Source organism: Chrysemys picta, unplaced genomic scaffold, assembly GCF_011386835.1.
Source record: "Chrysemys picta bellii isolate R12L10 unplaced genomic scaffold, ASM1138683v2 scaf181, whole genome shotgun sequence".
Taxonomy (NCBI): domain Eukaryota; kingdom Metazoa; phylum Chordata; order Testudines; family Emydidae; genus Chrysemys; species Chrysemys picta.
The window spans coordinates 48,650-72,456 of NW_027052888.1; the positions used below are offsets into that span (position 1 = coordinate 48,650).

At 53.8% G+C, this 23,807-nt stretch overlaps 1 protein-coding gene across 2 annotated transcripts in view; it reads right to left on the bottom strand.

The window, feature by feature from the left end:
- Positions 1–244: 244 nt before the first annotated feature.
- The window catches only part of LOC135978248 (maestro heat-like repeat-containing protein family member 7), a 38,804-nt gene continuing 15,241 nt past the window's right edge, over positions 245–23,807 (bottom strand). For both annotated transcript variants that reach the window (XM_065579251.1, XM_065579250.1), the window contains exons 10-22: positions 23,372–23,521; positions 22,057–22,211; positions 21,550–21,685; positions 15,784–15,947; positions 15,539–15,676; positions 14,007–14,121; positions 12,002–12,142; positions 9,616–9,792; positions 3,757–3,912; positions 2,774–2,875; positions 2,403–2,505; positions 1,899–1,958; positions 245–892 (exon numbers count right to left, since the gene is read on the bottom strand). In XM_065579251.1, the coding sequence (XP_065435323.1) occupies positions 708–892; positions 1,899–1,958; positions 2,403–2,505; positions 2,774–2,875; positions 3,757–3,912; positions 9,616–9,792; positions 12,002–12,142; positions 14,007–14,121; positions 15,539–15,676; positions 15,784–15,947; positions 21,550–21,685; positions 22,057–22,211; positions 23,372–23,521 (1,782 nt within the window). In that variant the 3' untranslated portion in view covers positions 245–707. The remainder of the gene's footprint in view (positions 893–1,898; positions 1,959–2,402; positions 2,506–2,773; positions 2,876–3,756; positions 3,913–9,615; positions 9,793–12,001; positions 12,143–14,006; positions 14,122–15,538; positions 15,677–15,783; positions 15,948–21,549; positions 21,686–22,056; positions 22,212–23,371; positions 23,522–23,807) is intronic.

Here is a 23,807-nt window from a genome sequence, read left to right on the forward strand (position 1 = left end):
TCCCACCTGAATCCGGATGCCAGACGGTTGTGCTGACTCTCCCACCAGAGAGATAACCTCCCCTAGACTGCCACAGCTCTGCTGGACTGTAGGTCAGAGCCCCCCTACTTGCTTGCTGCCCCACCCTGATCAGTGGCCAGGCAAATGGACCTTCTGTTGCTCTGCCTGCCTGCCTGTAGGCCACAGCCCCTTCTCAATTGCTGCCCTGCCCTGATTGAGGGCCCTGGGCAAACAGACTCTCTACCATTACTTGGCCTGACTGCAGGCTAGAACCATTAACACTGAGCTACTTTTCCCCTGAACCAAGGTACCCGGAAGTATCATAGCAAAGGGCGTGGTCTCCCGCCCGGACGGACGGGGAGGGAGCCGTGAACCCCTTACAGTCTCTCTTTCTACTCATTCATACTTTTTCTCTAAATATGTCAAAACACAGGCACACAACCTTCCCCCGGCCAAACACAGAAAAATAATACAAAATAAATTTTCAAAATGGCTGACGGCACCAAAAACATACACGACTGGAAATGGGGATGGAGGGCGGGACGTAAATGCTACACAGTGCATGGAAACCTATCAAAAAGTACATGGTGATGAAAGCTATCGAGCAGTTAACTACTCACATGGCTGCGCAGAGCAGGCGGCCAATGGGGAAGAAGCCATGGTCTGGCACGAAGCTCCCAGGGAAGGGAGGCTGGCTTTTCCCAGAGCTAGGGCAGCTGGGCAGCTTCAATGACCGGGCTCTCCTTAGTGCACATTGTTCTTATCCTATGAAAGCATGTCCATAGGCTGCTGTGGGCTGGCGGGTGGTTCTTGAATGCCTCCAGGATGAAGATGGTCTGAGAAGCCAGGCTTTGGACCGAGGAGTTGCTGTCCTGCTGCAAGCCTTTGAGGTCTAAGATTGAAAGGAAGGAAATGGAGGTCAGAGCCACAGCGCTCTGGAGAGCCCCAGCAAACCAAGCCAGCGCTGTACCTCTCGGCCTGTGACAAGGAGGCAGCAGGCTGGGAGGCGGGAGGCAGGGGACTAGCAGGAACAACCAGCAACCTTCACTAAACATCCCTGCTGCCCTCCACAAATGAGGGAGCCTCCAGACACAGGCAAGAAGTCCCAATGAACCCCATTTACTCACTATTTCTAGGACTGCCCCATCCCTGCAGTATCTGAGCACCTCATCCCTGGCTGTATTTACCCTCCGCCTTCCCCCCAATGCACAGATGGGCACTTAGATCCAGAGAGGGGGAGAGTCATAAAGGGGGCTTGGACATTGTTAGGCTATGCCTAACTTTAGGTGCCCTGCTGCCATCCAGGAAATACCGAGGAGGGAGCTCAGCCATTCTCTAGCTCTGGTTGGGAGGCCCAGCTGTGAACCTGCTCTGGGATTGAGAAGCCTGAGCTATATCACTCCCGCCCCCCGCCATTCGCCAACAGATGTGGAGATTCTGCTCTGCCCTGCGCTGCCCAGGGGTCCGGGCACGCAGCAAGGAGGTAGGTGACCGGACGTCACCTCTGCCTCATTTGGAGCAGTGGCTTCACCCCAGGCACCCCACGTGGAGGTGACTGCTCCAAACACTGGGCTAGTGAGTGCAAGAGGGGAGGCAGCACCCCACCTCGGCTGTGTTTGGGGGGGGGGCAATCATCTCTGAAGGCCAGCCAGCTCAGGCCCAGTTTGGGGATCTGCCAGGCCGCAGCTCTGAGGTCAGGGCTAAGTGCCTGGCACATGCCAACCAGCAGACACGACAGGGTGAGGGGGCAGCTGATCAGGGGTTTGGGGATCTACATTTTGCATCCCTTTGTGGCTCTCGCCCGAGATCATGTTGCTGGCGTCGGAGATTGAACCCAGCCCACGGCTCTGGGCCGTTCATCCCCCTAGCGCTCAGTGCTCAAAGCAGGTACCACCCACCGTTGCAGATGGCATCCAGCTTGTCCTGGCTCCTCTGGTCCAGCTGCCGGGCAGCGAGCCCTACACATACAAACAGCTCGTCACATCCCCGCATCCCCAGCGAGGGTGTCAAATGTCACCCTCCAAGCAACCCCTCGCTTCCCCCGCCCCTCACTGGCCAGGATGGTGCTCCCGAGTCCCCAGGGCAAAGGGTGAGTCCCCAGGGATGGTTACAGGGCTGGTTGCCAAAGGAGAGCACAGCACCTTGAGGGTTCACTACCAAGAGCCCATGGTGGGGTATGCGGGGGGGAATGGGGACTGCATGGGGAGCAATGGGGTTAGAGGGGGCCCATCAGCCGATCAGGGCAGTTTGGGGTGAGCTTGCTCCTGCGGACTTCTGACACCCTTGATCCTGCATTGGACAATCAGGAGCCCAAGGGTTACTTATCGCTGCTGGCAGGGACTGAGGAGAGCCTGGGACCAGATCCAGCCCCCCTGTTAAAGGGACCCCTGCTCTGTGGTTACCTATGAACCTGATGGCCGCTTGTCTAAGTGGAGTCTGTGGGTTCTCCAGAAAGGCCATGGTCTGGCACAGAAAGTTGTTGGCTCTCCCCTTGTAGCGCGTCAGCTAGGACCAGAACAAGGGAGCACAAGGTTATTAAAGGCCTTTCCGTCCCGCAGGCCGGGTTCCAGGTGTGTGGAGCGCATGTCCTGTTTTCACCCCTCTTTCCTGTGCCGGGGGGATCACGCAGAGGGACTACACCCAGGGCCAGGAGTGGTCCCAGGGCTGGGGCTCAGTGTGGGCACAGAGCTGGGCAATGGGGGGTGCCCTATCCACCGATTCCCCCGCTCCTACCACGAGGGCTGCGCAGTGAATGACCTGAGGGCTCCCTCACCAGGCAGTCACAGCTTTGCCAGGTATCCTTGCGCTGGATGAAGCCACCAAGCTGGTGCCACTTCAGGAATTCTGCCGCACTGCTGAGGGTGTCCCAACACACCTGCAAAACAAGTGGGGCCAGGGCGAGCCGGCCACGGTTACGGGAGCTGGAAGCCACTAGCCTCGTTACCCGGAGGCGGGGAGACCGTGCATGCTGAACGCTTCCCGGCCCCAGGTTGCTTGCGGAAGGGCGGTGGTGTGGCTAAGGCAATAGCTGGAGACCTGACTCAATTCCCAGCTCTCCCTGCAGGAACTCAGGCAAGTTGCTTAGGCCCAGGGCTGCAAAGGGATTTAGGTGCCTAATGCCTATGGGTGATCAATACTTTTGAGGCGCTAGGCCTCATGCTGTGCCTCAGTTCCCCACCTCATGGTGGGTAGGAGGGTGAATTCATTAGTGCTGGTGGCATTTGGCTCCCAAGTGATGGTGGCCATGAGCACTAGCATGTGCAGAGACACCTGGGGCGGGGGGAGGGGGGGCGGCTTGGGCATCTCATGTCTCGTACGGGCTGTACGGGCCGCTTGGCCAAGGGCACACTGGGTCCTGCGCACCATCTGGAGACTGGGTAGCCCTGCTCCTGGTAGGGGCCATGGCCAGGGTTGTGCTCTTCCCACCAGCACAGCCAGGGAATGTGCGGAGGCCAGTGGCTGTAGGAGTGGTGAGGCGACCCCTCCCCCCACCCAATCTCTCAGCCTGGCTGCAGGGGGGGAGTGTTGGGCTCAGAGGATGCAGGGAAGACTCAGCAGTTGGGTGGGGCGCCATGGTCATGGCGCTACTGCACTCAACGTTCAAGTGATTTTGAACGCCTGACTGTCACAGCACTGAGCACCTGCCCTCTGTCAGCGAGACCCTTTAAAGAGGGGGTGTCACATGCTGCCCCCTCAAAACAAATTACTGGTCACTCTGTAACGGTATCCGCTGCAGGCTCCAGCTCGTGGCCTCACCTGGGACACGTTGGGACGCTCATCATGCACGAGGAGGAGCAGCGGGACCAGGCTCTGGAGCACATGCGCCTTCATCCGCCACCTGTCGAGCCCCCTTACAAGCTCCAGCAGGTGTTTAAAGAGGGTGATGGAGAGCACCCGGAGCCTGCTGGACACCTGCAAGAGACGACGTGGGGAGGAGACGCTGTGACAGTCATTCTCACCCAGCGGGGCGAGCGCTCACTGTGCCAGAGATGTCTGCCCTGCAGGGGGTATTGGTAACTCACCCCCAGCCATACAGCCACAGCTGGGGCCAGAGTCTCCTGGGCATAGCGCCATTGACGGCAATAGAGATGCAGATTTTCACCAGTTGAGGGGCTGGCCTGGTAACTTCTTGGCCAGGGAGAGCAGTAAGGTGGGGTGAGACTGCCCCTGGACTCTCACAGCCAGCTCTGGGCACACTGACATCAGCACACACCTGTGTCAGCCAAGGGGGAATGCTCAGGGCAGAGCAGCGCCAGGACAGGGGCGGCAGAGAGGGAGTGATGAGGAAAGATTCAAAGAGCGAAGGAGGGGGTGTCGTTTGTCCTCCCGCTTTGCGGGCCCAGCTCACACTGCTGTTGACCCACAGCGGCCCTCTAGCCAGGCCAAGGGGGCCAAGCGTGGGGGGCAAATTCCTACACTGGTGTTTGTTCAAGCCACGCACAGGGACCTGGGGTGGATTTAACCCAGGGCCAAGGAGTGGTAAATGTGCAGGAGTTCCCAGATAGGGGGCCTTGGAAGCCATGACTGGAAGCCACCCAGCCTCCAGGGGCTCGGAGTGGGCTGAGGGTTGCCCCACTCCTGTGCATGGGTTTCTTGTTAAATCAGAGCCAGCCCCGCTTGGTCACATGGTGCTGCTGGGCCCCCGCCCTGCATGGCTGCTGGCAGAGCTGAACCAGTCCAGTGACCAGGGAGGCTGGGCGAGCTGTGCCAAGCAGGGAGAACCAGGAGCAATAGCTGGATGCTGTAGGGAGGGGCCACTGCTTTCTGGGAGGTGAGGCTGAGGGGGCAGCCTGGGGACGGGGTGACTTGAGCTGTTCTGGGAGTGGCTGAACCTTTAAACGGTGACCCCAATCAGCAGTTACATGTCACCTCCGGGCACCAGGTTCTAGACAAGGCAGTTCTCTGCGTGACATCTGTTGTAAAAGTGTTCATAAGTTCACCTCACCTCAGTCCCTGGAAAAATCATGGAGCAGGTCCTCAAGGAATCAATTATGAAACACTTAGAGGAGAGGAAAGTGATCAGGAACAGTCAGCATGGATTCACCAAGGGGAAGTCGTGCCTGACTAACCTAATTGCCTTCTATGAGGAGATAACTGGCTCTGTGGATGAGGGGAAAGCAGTGGATGTGTTATTCCTGACTTTAGCAAAGCTTTTGATACGGTCTCCCACAGTATTCTTGCCGCCAAGTTAAAGAAGTATGGGCTGGATGAATGGACTGTAAGGTGGATAGAAAGCTGGCTAGATCGTCAGGCTCAAGGGATAGTGATCAATGGCTCCATGTCTAGTTGGCAGCCGGTTTCAAGCGGAGTGCCCTAAGGGTCGGTCCTGGGGCCAGTTTTGTTTAATATCTTTATTAATGATCTGGAGGACGGTGTGGACTGCACTCTCAGCAAGTTTGCAGATGACACTAAACTGGGAGGCGTGGTAGATACGCTGGAGGGTAGGGATCAGATACAGAGGGACCTAGACAGATTGGAGGATTGGGCCAAAAGAAACCTGATGAGGTTCAACAAGGACAAGTGCAGAGTCCTGCACTTAGGATGGAAGAATCCTATGCACTGCTACAGACTAGGGACCGAATGGCTAGGTAGCAGTTCTGCAGAAAAGGACCTAGGGGTCACAGTGGACGAGAAGCTGGATATGAGTCAACAGTGTGCTCTTGTTGCCAAGAAGGCTAATGGCATTTTGGGTTGTATAAGTAGGGGCATTGCCAGCAGATCGAGGGATGTGATCATTCCCCTTTATGCGACATTGGTGAGGCCTCATCTGGAGTACTGTGTCCAGTTTTGGGCCCCACACTACAAGAAGGATGTGGAAATATTGGAAAGAGTCCAGCGGAGGGCAACAAAAATGATTAGGGGTCTGGAGCACATGACTTATGAGGAGAGGCTGAGGGAACTGGGATTGTTTATTCTCCAGAAGAGAAGAATGAGGGGGGGGATTTGATAGCTGCTTTCAACTACCTGAAGGGGGGTTCCAAAGAGGATGGAGCTCGGCTGTTCTCAGTGGTGGCAGTTGACAGAACAAGGAGCAATGGTCTCAAATTGCAGTGGAGGAGGTCTAGGTTGGATATTAGGAAACACTATTTCACTAGGAGGGTGGTGAAGCACTGGAATGCTTTACCTAGGGATGTGGTGGAATCTCCTTCCTTGGAGGTTTTTAAGGCCCGGGTTGACAAAGCCCTGGCTGGGATGATTTAGTTGGGAATTGGTCCTGCTTTGAGCAGAGGGTTGGACTAGATGACCTCCTGAGGTCCCTTCCAATCCTGATATTCTATGATTCTATGATTCTTTTAGCCTGTTTATCTGATTTGGCTGCGCTCTTCCTGTCTGGCCACTTCGTAGTAGGTTCTTGGAACAGTAGTTCTGAGTTGTCTTTCCATGAGGAGTTGTGCTAGACTAGATGCAGGAGCTGCTGTTGGTGTTGATCTGTAATTCAGAGGAGCAAGGAATGGATCTTCCTGCTGTCAGATGTTTTTGGCTGTCTGCGCAGCTCTCTCAGCCTCTCCATTCGCTTGTGAGTAATTTGGGCTGCCAGTGATATGAGCAAAATCATATTTCATTCAGACTGACTTAAATTCTGCTGCAGTGAATTGTGGGACATTGTCCATCACTAGTTGTTCTGGATACAGAAATGAGCAAACGTACACTTCAGTTTCTCAATAACACTGCAACATGTTATGTCTTTCAAGTACATTATTTCTATATAGCTGGAAAAGTAGTCCACAATGACCTGGCAATGATGTCCTCTGAATTCACAAAAATCTGCAGCTAGTCTTTCCCAGTTCTCTCTCTTGTAGAGGTGGTTGTTCACTGGTTCAGCATTGCCTCTTAAGTTGATTTGGACTAGATCACCTTTCAAAAGCCCAATAGCATCAGATCCTCAAGTTCTTCCATCTTTCTCACTAGGCCCATCATGGCTGCTACACTGCAGCTGAGAAGGTTGTTGGTCTTTGATCTCATACACACGGAACGCAAAGCTTTTGTCTTTGTAAATTGGTTCGGTGCCCATGCAGTTCAAAATCCCTTGAGGGAGGGTCAGAGCTGTGTGACATCAGCTCTCGAGTCAACTTTAAAGTCAATAGTCTTGCTTTGAATATTCAATGTCACTCTCCAGGCGGGCGCCATGTCATCACAAGTGATAGATCCCAGAATCAATGGGTCTTGATTGTCTGCAATATGAGTCAACTCCCTGACTGCTTCAGTGCAACGAACAGCTGCAAAATGTCCATATTTCAGGCATTTATTACAGCATGAGCCTCTGGCTGGACATGTATCATCCCTTGGGATATGACTTTTCCACACCTTGTGCATGTAGACTGGCATTTGTCCCTCTTAGCCTGCGAATTCTCTCTCCTTACCTCAGGGATTTTATGAGAAAGACTTTTAACACTTAAGTGTCTGTTTGTAGCTTTTAAGCTAGTTGCAGGTTTTTCAATTTGCTTTTGCCTGTTGTTTGACTAATTCTGACTCTTGCTAGCTGTATAGCTGTGGGTAGAGTTAAATCTCTCTTCGGCGGTAGCTACTGTGAAAGGTTTTTAGCAGTGTTGTTATAGCTGTGACAGTCCCAGGATATTAGAGGTAGGTGAGGGAATATCATTTAGACCTCACCTGGCTTGTCTCTATGAAAGGTTTTTATCTTTTAACCCAATAACCAGCCTGTTTCTGAAATTTTCATGTTTTACATTCCCCAAATCACAGTTTTCAGCCAGGGGATGCAGAGGTCTTCTAAAACTTTCAACATTTTCCCCTGGTTCTTGAATTCTTTGCTGAAAACATGCTCTTTAATAAACCACATTTCCCTCGGTTATAAAGTGTGCATCAATCTTAACCACAACCCTTGCATAGTTGTCTTTGTGATGGTCTTCAGTAAAGTCAAAGGAGGTAAAGATATGCTCTGCGTGCTTCTCCATAGCCTAAATTAAAGTCAATACCTGTATATCCCCAGTTCCTTTGTGCAGCTTGTTTGCAATGCAAAATCGTGCCAAACATTGTTTCCAGTCTGTCCATTGTGAAGGGTTATGAAAGGTGACGTTCTCTGGGGAATCAGAGTGGGGCATGTTGATGAGGTCCTGCAAACTTCGTTGCTGTTCCTTCCGTCTGCAACCTGTGTTGCTGTTTTCCTTTGGTTTCTGTTCTTAGTTTACTCCTGACACCATATCATGTTCTGTACCAGATATGTACTGCCTACAGAGCTTGTTTACACACACCAGATGGACAGTGCTTAATTTGTAATGAAAGAGGTGCTGGGGCTCAAGCAATTTTTTTACAATCATAACTGATGCAGCAAGCCCAGAGGTGCCAGGGCTAAGCCCTGGCAAAAGTTGAGCACTGCAGATGGGTTCATCATAAGAACCGTTAATGCTCTGCTGGATACAGCTGAGGTTCATTGAAATAAGGTATTTTACAGAGCATCACCTAGTAGTCGAACAGTATCATACAGGGTAACATGCCATTACACAGGTAGCCTGGCTTGTTTGCTAGACTCCATCCCATGTTAATCTTACTAGCCAGCTGCTCCTGCCCCCGGTGTCAGCTCAGAGCAGCCGGGCAGGCTCTGCACAAAACTTATGGGAGCGGTCTGGGGGCATCAGAGCTGCACTGCAGTGGGCATAGGCAGATGTTGAATTGGCACCTCGCTGGTCTTCCCTCCAGTTGTTGAGGCCTATTTGCCTTTCCCTGGTGATGGGCGTTGTGTTCATTAACGCTATTTGGATTTAACACCCCCCCATAAAGAACCTGTTCTGTTCCCCCCGGGCCCGAGAGGGGTTTGGTTTAAAGGGCTCGCACCAGGGCGAGATCCTGCAGCTGGGGTCCAGGAGACCCTGGGAACAGCTTGAGCCGGGCCTGTGCCACTACTAAATAAAGAGCGGCAGGGTCCCAGCAAAGTTCGGCAGGGCTGAGGGTAGTATTTAGTGTTGTGAAAGCTGGGGAGGTGGGTGGACGCTCCAGGAGCCCCCACTGGGGGTTACCCCTAGAAGGCAGTAATGGATGGGCCCCTTTCTCCTGCCCACTTGCTGGATCTCACCATCCAGTGGGGGACTGGACATCAGTCTGGTGAACGTGTCGGCGGGGGCTAGTTTGTGGTTATGAAAGGCCTGGGGAGAACTAGGCCCTCCTTTGACGCTGCGCTGCCATGAGAACGAAGGGGAGAGGAAAGGGTGGTAGCTGCAGAACCTACAAACGGAGCCGTTTCCTTATGGAGCTCCCAGGCCAGCTGTGGGATTCCTGGCCAGGGAGAGGAGGGGCAGGATTTTCACCAGGGTACCATCACTTGTCACCCTGGAAGCCAGCAAGAGCATTGCAGCACCCTGTGCTGCAGAGGCCCCCTCACTGCATGCAGACTCAGGAATGCATGTCCTTCCACAAGGGGAGCCTTGTCCCCAGGCTGCCCTGATCTTTGTCAGCAGGCCTGCAGGACACAAGGGTTCCCATCCTTTCTGCCATACGCTCTGAAGGAGAGTGAGGTAGCAGAGGAAGGCGGGAATGGGCTCACATCATTTACAACAATCCTTTTTCTGGCTAGGACCATACACAGGCCCTGCTAGCCCACCCGCCAGCCCCCATTCACAGGTCCGCAGTTTGAACGGTCTCCTATGGGCCACCAGGCCTTACATCATCAATGAAAGGCAGGAGTTTCTCAGCCACTTGCACAGCCGCGCGGCTGGCGCTCTGCCTGTCCATGCTGGCAAGGATGTTTTTCAGCACGGTGATGGCCTCGGCGATGATGTCCCTGTCTACCTCCTGTAGTTGCTCCAGGACCTCTGGCAGCAGACGCTGGAGTTTCCCCACCTGCGTGAAATGAGGAGCTGCTTTACAAAACACCCTCCAGTGACCCACAAGCCATTTCCAAAACAACGTCCACCTCCCCTGCAGATAGAAGCATGGGAACTAAGGGGGTGCTGCAGCACTCCCAGGTTTTACACGGGGCTCTGCTCCTGGCCCCGCTCACAGGGTCCCAGCTGCCAGCCCTGCGCCAACCCCCATCTGTGGCCCCAGCCTCGGTCCCCTTGCTCCATCCACCTCCCCCGCCCCCGGCTCCTGGAGCCATGGCCCTGCTCCTGAGCCCAGCTCTAGGGGTGGCAGGGGGTGTGGGCAGGGGTAAGGTGGGGTGCAGCACCTCCACTATAAAAAGTCTTCCAGCGCCCCTGCCTCCAGGTGACATGTTAGAACCTCAAAGCCTTTGCACAGCCAGCTAGGATCACGGGCAGCAGGCCCGGCTACCTGCAATATAAGCAGCTGCTTCCTTGTACCCCAGATCTCAGGGGATGGTATTTATTAGCGGGTATCATCTGTGGAAAGTTCTCTGCACAACACATTGACCCCAAATAAATCAAGTCTATTATTGTTATAGGGGTTCAAATAGCACCTCGAGGGCCTATCTGCAATCAGGGCTTGTGCTGGGGGATTTCCAGGCACAGTAAGAGACGTCCCCTGCCCTAGAGCTTACAGGCTAGGCACACAAAGGAAGGATTTCTATCCCCATTGTACAGACATGGAACTCAGGCACAGAGAGGCTACGTGACTCGCCCATGGTCACCCAGAGAGTCTGGAAGAGCCAGGAACCGAACCTGGGTTCTCCCGAGTCCCTGTCCTTACAGCCCAGCCTAGAGGAGGGAGCCAATTTTGCACACGAGTTCTAGGGTTGGTCTGTTACTAAAAGCCAGATTCAATCATTTCTGTATTTGGTTTTTGAACCTTTCAAAGACAGCCCCACAAAACATTTTTGGAGAGGGTCCAGAGAAGAGCTTGAGAACATGACCTATGAAGGAAGGCTGAAAGAATTGTGTTTGTTTAGTTTGAAAAAGAGAAGACTGAGAGGGGACATGATAGCAGTTTTCAGGTATCTAAAAGGGTGTCATAAGGAGGAGGGAGAAAACTTGTTCACCTTAGTCTCTAAGGATAGAACAAGAAGCAATGGGCTTAAACTGCAGCAAGGGAGGTTTAGGTTGGACATTAGGAAAAAATTCCTAACTGTCAGGGTGGTTAAACACTGGAATAAATTGCCTAGGGAGGTTGTGGAATCTCCATCTCTGGAGGTATTTAAGAGTAGGTTAGATAACTGTCTATCAGGGATGGTGTAGACAGTATTTGGTCCTGCCATGAGGGCAGGGGACTGGACTCGATGACTTCTCGAGGTCCCTTCCAGTCCTAGAATCTATGAATCTATGAAAATCTCAACCGGCATCAGGGAAAAAATGTGTGAAATACAGGCTAACCGGTTCCGGAAGAAAAAATGAACCACAAGCAAGTGAAAAGCAGGCTGAGGCGCATGGAACGATGGGAATGGTGTATGACAAAGAATTACAGTCACGCCCTCTCCATGTCTGATCGAATCGTAGTCCGGGTTTAATAAACCGGACTGACCCGCTATTCTCAGGGTAAGTAAATTATCATTAGTGAAAGTTGCCTTCAGATTGTCTCCTCTTTACCAGGCTGCCAGATCTGTGTATTTAAGCCCCAAGGGTTTTCTCTGCCTTCACTATACTGTGTGTATCAAACTTGTTATGAGATCTTAGCAGCAAAAGGCCCCTGTAGAGCTCTTCAGAGGAGCAAGTGCTGCGGGACAGAGCTGTGACATCAACAGTTAAAACCTATGAGGCTTTAAAAGGGGATTTGTAGGAAAAAATGGTTCCTAATTGAAGCGAAATGGCTCTGTCTGGGCGTCCCTGATCACTGGTGTCGCCAGCATTCCCTGGGGTCTAGAGTCCACAGCTCTGCTGCTAATCTAGTGCTAGGGTTCTTTGGATCACAGAGACCCCAGACACAATCAGGCCCGGCAGTGCCAGGTACTGCACACACCCAGAGACACACCCCGCAGGAGCCAGGCTTGGAGACTTGCCCAAGGTCACCAAGCAGGTCAGTGACAGAGCCAGGAATAGAAGCCAGGGCTCCTGACTCGAGGCCAGGGCCATGTCCCCATGGAAGGTTTCAATGACCCCAGCCCTGCAGCAGCTCCCTGCGGTTCTGGGTTTATCCCCCAGCCCTCCTCCCCTCTCACCTTCTCTGGGCACAGGGACAGGTTCAGGAGGCCTTTGAGCGCCAGCCAGCGCACCACAGTGTTGGGGTCTCTCAGCTGCCCACTCAACTGGTCCAGGATGGCGTCTTCCTGCTTATTGCCAAGGTCAGGGCACTGGAGGAGCTAACACACCAACAGCGAAACAAGCTAGAGAACGGGGCTGGACCCTCACGACTCATCTCTGCCAAGGGGCCCTTAGCTCCACCTGCCACGGGCACAGCCTGCGCTGTACGCCGGGCACCGCGATTGGTCACCCTGTGTGCCCCACTGAAACGCTGCTAGCGCAACGGGCCCTCGAGGCTCCAGCCGAGATCAAGGCCTACCCTGCTCCCTCACTAAGGCTCAGCTGCATGCGGAGCAGGGAGGGAGGGGGCTGCAGCCTTGTGTTCCAAAGGGCCGCCCGGTCTACGGGGGGCAGGTGAATTGGCCGTGGATGGGCCCGGCCTGCGCATGGCATACGGACGTCAGAGGGGGCTTCAGGGCCGAGGTCACACAAGGGACCATTCTATGGAGCTGAGCCTTGGGGAACAAGAGACACCCGACCCTGGGCTTTGCTTCAGCCCCGCAACACCAGCTGGGGCCGGTAACAATGTCCAGAGTCAGTGACTCCACCCCTAGGGCTTTAGGAGCTTTCCCTGCCCCTGGTCACCCACCCACCCCCAGAGCCACCTACTCCTCTCCTGGCCATAGGCATGGGCGGCGAGTTCTATGGGCCCCCGGTGCCTGGGCACCATGGGCCTCAGCCCCGCCTTCTGCCCCCACGTCTCCCGGGCCATTTAAAAGAGCCCGGGGCCCCCACTTACCACCCGCAGTGCAGCGGAGCTGAGCGGCTTCCTGCCTGCTTGCTCCACATGGCTGCCGGCCCCTCCCTGCGGCCCCTGAGTGGGGTGGGTCTGTGTCCCACTGTCACGGAGTGTGGGGGAGTCAGGGCCCCGCACCCCCCACTTCCTGTGATTCACCGTGACTCTCACCAGCCAGTAAAACAGAAGGTTTATTAGATGACAGGAACACAGTCCCAAGCAGGGCTTGTAAGTACAACCAGGACCCCTTCAGCCAGGTCCCTCTGGGGGGCAAGGATCTTAGACCCCAGACTTGGGGTTCCCTGCCTCTTCCCACCCAGCCCAAAACTGAAACCAAAACCCCTCCTGCAGGCTCTCTCCTCCTCCTTCTCTCCCCCTCTCCCTTTGTCCAGTTTCCAGGGCAAAGGTGTCGACTTGCCCCACCCCCCTTCCTGGCTCAGGTTAACAGGCTCAGGTACTGTCCCTCACCTAAAGTCATCCCCTGCTCTCCCATCCCCCATGCAGACAGTCCAGTAAAACTAACCGACATATCCAGGTCAATCCACCCCGCTCCCTATTGCGTCACACCCACCCCAAGCGCCCCTGCAGCCAGTAGGAAGCTGCGCGGGCAGTGCCTGGGGGTAGCAGCACACGGAGGCCCCCAGGCCCGCCCTGCCTAGGAGCCCCAGGTAAGCGCCGCACCCTCCCAACTCCTCCCAGAGCCTGCACCCCCACCCCTTTCCCACACCCCACTCCGGCCCCCAAACTCCCTCCCAGAGCCTGTACCCCCTCCCTCCACACCCCCTCCTGCCCCCAAACTCCTCCCAGAGCCTGCACCCCTCACCCCTTCCTGCACCCCCACCTTCTGCCCCAGCCTGGAGCCTGCACCCAGCACCCAAACTCCATCCCAGAGCCTGCACCGCAGGCCCCTTCCCCCACCCAAACTCCCTCCCAGGGCCCAACCTCTCACCCCTCCTGCACCCCAATCCCCTACCCCAGCCCAGTGCCTGTACCCCAGACCTCCTCCCCCCGCCCAAACTCCCTCCCAGAGACTTAGACAGGTGGGAGGCAGTTTGGAGGGGCGGGCTCTGCTGGTCACCACCAACATTTCTACAAACCTGCCGCCCCTGGCCATAGGTCAGCCCCATGCCACAGTCACCGCTGGGCTAGGGCTGTTCTCACGACCCTCACCCGCCGGTGAGGCTCACCTGAATGAAGAACGCCATGGCCGGGATGTACCGCCTATCATCCCTGCAGTTGAGGATGGCCATCAGCTCCTGGAAAATCCAGCAACGCTCCTGGAAACTGACCGAAACCATGGCCCTGGCATGGGAAACACAAACACCACATCATTGAGGTGGGCAAGGACTGGTTCTCCATTTACAAATCTAACCAGACCAGTGCCACAGGACAGGGGATCCCGGGTGACTAGTCACGTGCAGCTGGCATGGACAAGTTCCTGCTGGCTTAAAATGCCCAGCAGCCTAACTGCTAGAGACCCAGACCCTTAATCACTCTACAGGGTGCCCTTCCACGAGGCCAAGCTCCGAGCACGCAGCGCTGGGCTGTGTGACCAAGTGGGACCGTTCTTAATGTCTCCTCTGAATACTGTGTGGGTGCCTCAGTTTCCCCTATGCATTTCTTAAGTCTCCAGTGTGCATAAATGGCTGACAATCTGTCTCCTAGCAACAAATGGCCAGGGCCCTTCCCCCCTTGCAAGGGGATAGCTAAAGGTGAACAAAGATCAGGTGACCTCCTGGCCCAGGAAAGAGACAAAGGCCAGAAAGGAGGGGCTGGAGGGGGGTTTCAGCTGGGAGCTGGCTGGGGACGGGAAGTGAGTGCGGACGGAGTTGTCTGCCTCGCTGGGCCCCAGAATGGACCCGGCTGAGGGGTCCCGTTTGCTGTAACCTACAAGCTCTGTTTTAGACTGTGTTCCTGTCATCTAATAAACCTCTGTTTTACTGGCTGGCTAAGAGTCACGTCTGACTGCGAAGTGGGGGTGCGTGCAGGATCCTCTGGCTTCCTCAGGACCCCACTTGGGGGGACTCGCTGTGGGAAGCGCACGGAGGGGCATATGCTGAATGCTCCAAGGAGAGACCCAGGAAGGTGAAGCCGTGTGAGCTTCTTGCCCTGAAGACAGTCTGCTCCGAGGGAGAGGAGGCTCCCCAAAGTCCTGACTGGCTTTGTGGGGAGCAGTTCCAGAGCATTGCCCAGGGACTCCGTGATAGGCTGCAAGAGAACTGCAGACAAAGAAGGGCGTCGGTGGGCTCGGTGGCCTTTCTCATGTGCCCAGATATTGGGTGATGAGAGACAGAAGGTGGGTTAGGGAATATCTTAGATTGGTCTAAGACAAGTGTTAGAGCTTTCTGTGTTAGCGTCTCTCTCTCACACACAGATGCTGGGCCAGCCAAAGATATTCCCTCCCCCACCTTGTCTCTCTCATGTGCTGGGCCTGACAGGGCTACACCAACGCTGCAGACAGACATGACGGAGGCTGTCTTTGCCCAGCCACGCCTGCCAGAGCCACGCAGGAAGCGGTTTACGCCAGGCAGCGCAGGGTGGAGAAGTAGCCGACTGACCCCTCGGCCAATGGCACAGAGGCTGTGGCCTCTTCCACACAGGCGATTGGGAGCCGCGTCTCACCCAGCGGGGAAGGCGATGTGGCCGTGTCCTGGGCCCAGGGACGGGAGATGCTACTGCGGTCAGTTCTGGGCAGCAGCCCCAGGGACAAGACACTCACCGGGCAAGCACCAAGACGCCTTTGTGGTGCATGTCGGCGTTCACGAGCATGCCCCAGCCACCCTGCTTGTGGATGAACGTGGTCTGGTCCCTGTAGCCAGCACATTGGAGCAAGGCTTGCATGGCATCCACCGCACACCTGCATGCAGAGCGAGCCTCTTGTTACTGAGCGAGCCCAGGCCAGGCCCTGCCGCGTGCCTGCGGGCGACGGTTCAGAACCGAGGTGGGGTGTCGGGCTGGTGGTACCTGACAGGGCTGAGGGGTGCGGGCGTGTCCTCCTGGTTATGCATGGACAGCTCCACTATGTATGTGATCTGGAATAGCAGGGCGATGGAGAGCTGAGGGAAGAGCTCCTTCACCTGCTGCCTGCAGTTCTGCTCCTTGAAGATCTCGTACAGGGCTCTGGTGGCCTGCAGCCAAGAACAGGAGACAGATGTCACTGCAGGGCCTTCGCCCTTCCCACGCTCCCCCGAGGCACCTAGAGAGGAGGGGTGGGCTGGGGGCTAAGGCCTGGGATGCTGGATTCAATTCCTAGCCTGTGTGACCTTGGCTAGAACCACAGAAGGGACTTTGGCTCAGCGTTGCCATGCCTAGCTTCATGTGCCCTGCTGCCCAGTGGACTCACAGCCCTGAGTTAAGTGCCCAGGCTCCATATACGCTCCAGAGGGAGAGTCAGTTGGGCCAATTGTTAAAGAGGGTAAACGGGATGGCCTGGGTAATTTCAGGCCTGTCAGCCTGACATCGATCCCAGGCAAGATAATGGAGCGGCTGGTACAAGATTAAATTAATAAAGAATTAAAGAAGATAATTTAATTAATGCAAATCAACATGGGTGTATGGAAAATATTTCCAGCCAAGATAATTGCGATCTGTTTTTCGATGAGATTACAAGTTTGGTAGAGAAAGGAAATAGCATTGGCATAATGTATGTAGACTTCTGTAAGGCGCTTGAGTTGGCGCCGCACTCCAGTTTGATCGGAATCCTAGAAGGATACAAAAGTAACGTGGCACACATGAATTGGTTATAAACTGGCTGACAGGTCTCAAAATGTAATTGTAAACTGGGAATCAGCATTGCACTGGTGTGTTTCCAGTGTGGTCCCCGCAGGGATCGGGTCTTGGCCCTACGCGATTTAACATTTTTATCAATGACCTGGAAGAAAACATAAAATCATCACTGATAAAATTTGCAGCTGACACAAGAATTGGGTGAGTGGTAAATAATGAAGAGGACAAGTCACTGATACAGAGCGATCTGAATCGCTTGGTAAACTGGGGGGCAATCAAACAGTATGTGTTTTACTATGGCTCATTGTAAATGAATACATCTAGGAACAGGACGGGGGATTCTCTCCTGGGAAGCAGAGACTCTGAAAAGGGCCTGGGAGTCCTGGTGGATAATCAGCTGAACAGGAGCTCCCAGTGTGGCGCTGTGGCCAAAAGAGCTCATGTGATCCTGGGATAAATAAACAGAAGAATCTCGAGTGGGAGTATCTGGCACTGGTGTGACCCACTGCTGGGATCCTGGGTCCTGTTCCAGTGCCCACAATGCAAGAAGAATGTTGATAAATTGCAGAGGGTTCAGAGAAGAGTCGTGAGAATGATTAAAGGATTAGAAACCATGTCTTATAGTGATAGGGTGACCAGACAGCAAGTGTGAAAAATCAGGACGGGGGTTGGGGGGTAATAGGAGCCTATATAAGAAAAAGACCCTAAAATCAGGACTGTCCCTATAAAATCTGGTCACCCTACACAGTGAGAGACTCAAGAAGCTCGATCTATTCAGCTTAACAAAGAGAAGGTTGAGGGATGACTTGATTACTGTCTATAGGTAGTTCCCTGGGGAACAAATATTTAGTAATTGGCTTTTCAGTCTAGCAGAGAAAGGTCTAACATGATCCAGTGGCTGGAAGTTGAAGGTAGACATTCAGATTGGAAATAAGGCATACACGTCACAGTGAGAGTAATTAATCATTGGAACAATTTACCCAGGGTGGTGATAGATTCTCCATCACTGACCATTTTTGAATCACAATGGGATGTTTTTCTTCAAAGACCTGCTCTAGGAATGATCTGGGGGCAGTTCTCTGGCCTGTGTCATGCAGGGGATCTGACTAGATGATCACAGAGGTCCCTTCTGGCCTTGAAATCTATGAAGCTAAGAGTGGGGAGCTGCCTAAACCAGCCAATAGGAAATGCTGAGGAGAGGGGTGTGGCCTAAGCCCCACCCCCAAAGGGAATTCGGTATCTATCTCTACTTGGGAACACTTAAATAGTCATTGGAGCAGAGTTTAGACCCCGGGTCTCCCAGTTGGGTGCCCTAACCACTCGGCTAGAGACAGTGGTGTAGTCCAAAATCGGAAGGTACTGGAATGCCACTAAAATATTGATTTTCATAAACATGAATTATACAAATTCACATTTTATTTGTCTACTGAATTTCTGGTACAGTAATACTTGGCTAAACCAGGCATGGCTGGAGACAGGCTGGCTGTCCAAAATAACAAGGTATTGGATTTTCTTTTTTTTAATTGTGTACACAGGGGTCGGCAACATTTGGCACGCGGCTCGCCAGGGTAAGCACCCTGGCAGGCCAGGCAAGTTTATTTACCTGCTGACGCAGCAGGTTCGGCCGATTGCGGCCCCCACTCGCTGCGGTTCGCCATCCCGGGCCAATGGGGGCGGCGAGAAACCGCGGCCAGCACATCCCTCGCCCGCGCCGCGTCAGCAGGTAAATAAACTGGCCTGGCCCGCCAGGGTGCTTACCCTGGCGAGCCGCGTGCCAAACGTTGCCGACCCCTGGTATACACGCGCGCACACACACACACACACACACACACACACACACACACACCTATAGTAGCTATTCAATTCATTTTAACTGTTGAAATCATTATGCTGAAATGCCATTAATGTGTACACAACACACTATGTAAAAGATCTAAATCTAGACAGTACAGTGAGAAAAACCCAATGAATGCGTAGCACGTTTTCTTTTTACTTTAGCCTATAGGCTAATGAAAATACAAAATAAATCATGCTGCTGCACTATAGACATTACTCTATCAGGCGGAAATAATAAACGTTTATTTTAAATTGAAACTAGCTAGTAGGTTACACAAGTAACACAAAATACATCAAGGCATAACAGGGGCTGAAGTAGCAAAGGCCTGCTGTAATGCATTTATCTAATTTCTACAAGTATTTCCACAAAGTGTCTTTCTCCATCTTGTAATTTATGTGTCTGTGAATCAGAGGGAGAACAAGGATGTCTGAGCCAAGTTCTGGCACAGCTGAGAGGATGCCACATGGAACATGAAGGGCCACGGAGCTTGCTAAACATGAGCAATGACATATGCGGAATAAGCCGCTTGCTACATTTGCCATTCACAATCATAGTCATGTGGCTAAATCCACGCTCACACTCAGCCGTGCTGCATGAAATCACACACGTGGAGCTGAACAGAGGTTTCAGCTGACCAGTATAGTCAAGAAAGTCACGCTAGGCATTGACTATTCCAAATCGGTTGCACAGCTGCCCTACCTCCTTTTCACTTTATCTAAGAATAATGGGTCACTACAAAAAGTAATTTTCCCTCTGCTGATACTCACACCTTCTTCTTGTTCTTTCTTGGTTTCAGGTGACCGGCAGTAAAGCGTATACAGTTTGTCAAAGAATTCCAAGTGATTTACAGCTCTTACTTCACTTAACGTTTCAGCAGCTGCCAAATCCAACCTGTGATTCACACACTACCTCGCTAGAACATTTGGGTACTTCTTCACAATACAGCTCGCTACGCCAGAGTTCTTCCGAAGCATAACACTAGCACCACCACTCGCAAATACTACAAGAGTAATTGTAATCAGAATTCGATTTATTGAGGCATTTCAGCTCACAATCTACAGTGCCTGAAGCCGTCTGACGTGGAAGTGCAATCAGATCAAGAAACATGAAGTGAGGATAATCATCCTTCAAAGTGTCACATTTTAAATAGATTCTAACTGTTGATTCATTGCTCAGAGTAGTTGATTCATCAACAGACATGGCTATCTTTCCGTCACTCTCCGGCATCTGAGCGCACATTCGTCATTTGCAAGGCTTTCGGTGCATTGCAGATGAGATAGGGTCTAGCATGTCTGTAGCACTGAATTGTGAACACAGACCGATACCAATATCTACACCATGCAGTATGTGGAATTCAGTTAAATCGGGACGATCCGAGTAGGGTCTGCCATGTTTAGCAATGTAATATGCCATTCGCTTTACCTGCACAGTTGTGTCAAGTTCTGATTTTGTCATGTTAACCACTTCATCTTCAAAAGTTGAGGTTTCTGCTTCTGTTGAAAGCTGTAAAGCTACCTGCAGTTGAATCTTTGTGTTCCTTTATCTTCATTGGCAGAGATGTTAATCTGGACTCTCAGCTAGGTCCATAAGGAGAAACAGAAAACTACCACCACCCTACTGCTATGGAGAGACCCTGATGAAACTTTGCTACCGTTAAGGCATCCAAGCTTACCATCATGGCAGGACAACCAAGGATAATCCCTCTTCTTCAGCATCCACTAACCAGAATTCATGCCAGCTGGTCTTTGGCTGTTGAAGGGTAATCTTCACAGTTCGTTCTCACTGCAATAGCCACCTCAGTGAACTCCATTACAGGAAGAGCTCTGTTTTTGTGTTTGTGTCTGCAGTCGAAGCACGGCTGCTACTGTCTTCGTCAGCACCTTTAGCCTTCTCAAAGAAGTAGTTAGGAAGAGAAGAATTTCCTAATGCTCTTTTCACTGCATCAGAGGACTGCTGGCTGTAACAGACAGTTGTGCCGGAGATGTGAATCATGTCATTTAGCTTGCCTACTATGTGCGTTCTGGCTCGATTACAATATTGTTGTCTGGTGTTGTTTCACATCTTTATTAATGACCTGGATGTAGATAGAGAGAGCAAACTGGTCAAGTTTGCAGATGACACAAAGCTAGGAGGAGTCACCAATACTTTAGAGGAAAGAGCTAAAATTACGAGGGATCATGGTAAATTGGAGGACCGGGCTATAGACAACAAAATGAAATTCACCAAAGACAAATGTGAGGTGCTACATTTAGAGAAGAAAAATCAAATGCACAGATACAGAATGGGGGATAACCAGCTTGGCCGTGGCACTTCTGAGAAGGATCTGGGAGCTGTGGTCGATCACAACCTCAGCATGAGTCAGCAATGCGATGCTGTTGCAAAAAAAGCAAATGCAATTTTAGGTTGCATTAACAGAGGTATAGCATGCAAGTTATGGGAGGCGATAGTACCGCTCTACTCAGCACTGGTTAGGCCTCAGCTGGAGGACAGTGTCCAGTTTTGGTCACCAATGTCTAGAAAGGATGTGGAGAAACTGTAATGGATCCAGAGGCGAGTAACAAAGATGATCAGAGGGACGGAACACAAGCCATACAAGCAAAGGCTGAAGGAACTGGCTATGTTTAGTTTGGAAAAGAGGAGATTAAGGGGGGACTTGATAACGGTCTTCAGATACTTGGAAGGCTGCCATAAAAAAAAGATGGAGAAAAGTTGTTCTCTCTTTCCACAGAGGGCAGGACAAGAGGCGATGGGGTCAAACTACAGCACAGCAGATGTAGATTAAACCTCAGGAAAAGCTCCTAACGGTAAGAAGAGTAGGACGATGGGACAGACGCCTAGGGAGCTTGTGGAAACTCCTTCGCTGGAGGTTTTCAGAAGGAGGCTGGAGCCATCTGTCTGGGGTGGGTTAGACACAACAAGTCCTGCCTCGTGGCAGGGGGCTGGACGAGCTGACCCTGCGATCCCTTCTCACCCTGTGGTTCTAGGAGTGCTGCTGAATAGCACCAGGAGAGCGTTTCGGCGTGTTCCGGCTCGACTATAGCACTGGCTAGAGTCACGCTCTCTCTCTTCGGCCCAATGACTATACCCAGTGGGAGACTGAGAGACACCCTCAGGCAGTGATGGGGACACACGGCGCTCCTTCCCTTGCTTCAGGGGCTGATACTTACAGCCAAGGGGGCCTCTCTCTGAGAGACATGATGGTGGTGCAGCGGCTGTTCCCGCAGCGTGTTGAGCAGCTCCTTTAGGACCTTTTCTATGCTCTGGCAGTGGGATGCCAGCATCCGCCACATCTCCGCAGCAACGCTGCAAAGGGAGAGAGCCAACGGCACTTGGTCAGAGCCCCGCCAGCCTCCTGCACCACGCCCCCCCCGGCACCGGCACCCTGCTGGGACTCCTTGCACCAGCCAGCTCTTTGTTGCCCTCCCACTGCTGCTGGTGCAGGCTGCCTGGGGACCGGGTCTGAGTGTCAGCCCCAGGGGAGGCTGAGGGATGCCATACAGGGTTTTGCAGGCTGGCCTGTCTCCAGGGCAAGCCAGCCTGCAAAACCCTCCAGGAGAAGCAGCAGCTCTGCAGGGAGAAGGAGATCTCTGGAAGGTTCTGCACTCCCCTGTCCCTGGCAGCGGGACCAGTCCGGGGGACCCGGAGCGCAAGCGACGGCAGCCCCAGCCCCGTACCTGTCACATGACAGCGAGCAGCCCAGCAGGGTTCTGACCACCTCCTCGCTGTACTGGTTGCCCAGCATGAGAAGGGTCATGAACAGCTCCTTCCGGGACAGCGGCTCGCTGATGGATTCCAGGTTCTTGTAAATGCTCATCACAGCCTCCGACACCTGGAAGGGAAATGAGGAGATGGGGGCCTCGGCTTCCTCGCACTGCTATTGATCTGGGGTGCCAGGGACCTGCTGCACCTGAAAGCCATCTGCCCTCCCAGATCCTCTTTGCCAGCCCCAGACCTAGAGCACAGGACCAGTTCCCAGCCTATCGATTCATAGACTGCAAGGCCACAAGCGGCCATGGTGATCACCTAGACCAGGGGTCTCAAACTCAAATGACCACAAGGGCCACATGAGGACTAGTACATTGGCCCGAGGGCCGCATTACTGACACCTCCCCCCCGCCGCCCTCTGCCCCACCCCCACTCCACCCCTTCCATGAGGCCCCACCCCTGCCCCGCCTCTTCCCACCCCTTCCCTGCCCCCATTCCAACCCCTTCCCCGAAATCCCCACCCCAACTCCGCCCCCTCCCTGCCCCCAGGGGGGGCAGGAGGGGTGTGGGATGTGGCAGGGGCTCAGGGCAGGGAGTTGGGGTGTGGGGTGCAGGAAGGGTGAGGGGTACTGCAGGGAGTCAGGGCAGGGGATTGGGGTGCAAGAGGGGTGCAGCAGGGGGCTCAGGGCAGTGGGTTGGGGTGCAGGAGGGCTGTGGCAGGGGGTCAGGGTGCAGGATGCGGCAAGGGCCTCAGGGCAGGGCGTTCGGCTGCAGGAGGAGTTCGGGGGGCGGGCTCTGGCCTGCCCTGCCCCGCCCCCGCGCTGCTCCGGGATGTATGTATTGCTGTTGCTTCAGGCACCGCCCCCAGCATCTCCCATTGGCCGGGAATGGGGAAACGCGGGCAATGGGAGCTGCTGGGGGCGGTGCCTGAAGCAACATCAACACACACAGCAATGTGCCCCCTCTTCCCCATGTTCCGGCCGCTTCCCGGCATGGCGCGGGGGCAGGGCAGGCAGGCAGGGAGTCTGCCCTGCCCCAGTGCACGTCGGGCCAGAGACGCTCTAGGTAAACGCTGGGGGAGGGCAGGAGCGGGGGCTGCGAGGGGCTGCAGAAAATTACCTCGCGGGCCGCATGTGGCCCATGCGCCGTGTGTTTGAGACCCCTGACCTAGACTGACCCCCCCTCCCCCCCACATTGCACAAGCCAGAGACCTGCCCCCCAATAACACCTAGAGTCTCCCACGGATGGGCTCCCCCAGCAGGGTGTTCTCACTGCAGCTCTTACCCTCTCCAGCCTTGGGCCGGGGACCATCAGGATCTCATGCAGCATGTGCCTGGCCACCACCGAGTCATGGACGCTGGTGTCTTTCATGCTATCAATAGCAGTGCAGAGGAAGTCCATGCGCTCGGATCCGTTGAAGTACTTCCCAAACATCTGAAACAAACCCGCCAGTGAAACCATTTTTGCTGCCCAGCGCGGTTCCAGTCAGTGGCCGAGCAGCCAGGACTGGCCCAGCCAGGAGTGCAGGCAAACCCCACTCTGCCGGGACAGGGCTGGGTTACTGCACCTGGGCAGCACAGTATCCAGTCAGCAATCAGGAACTGCCGTGCATGGCAGAGGCCAGCCGGGCAGTCCACGGGGGCACAATACTGCACAGCACGGATACACTCTCTAGTTCTCAGCAGGGGCTGGCACTGGTGCACAGATGCAATGATGCCTT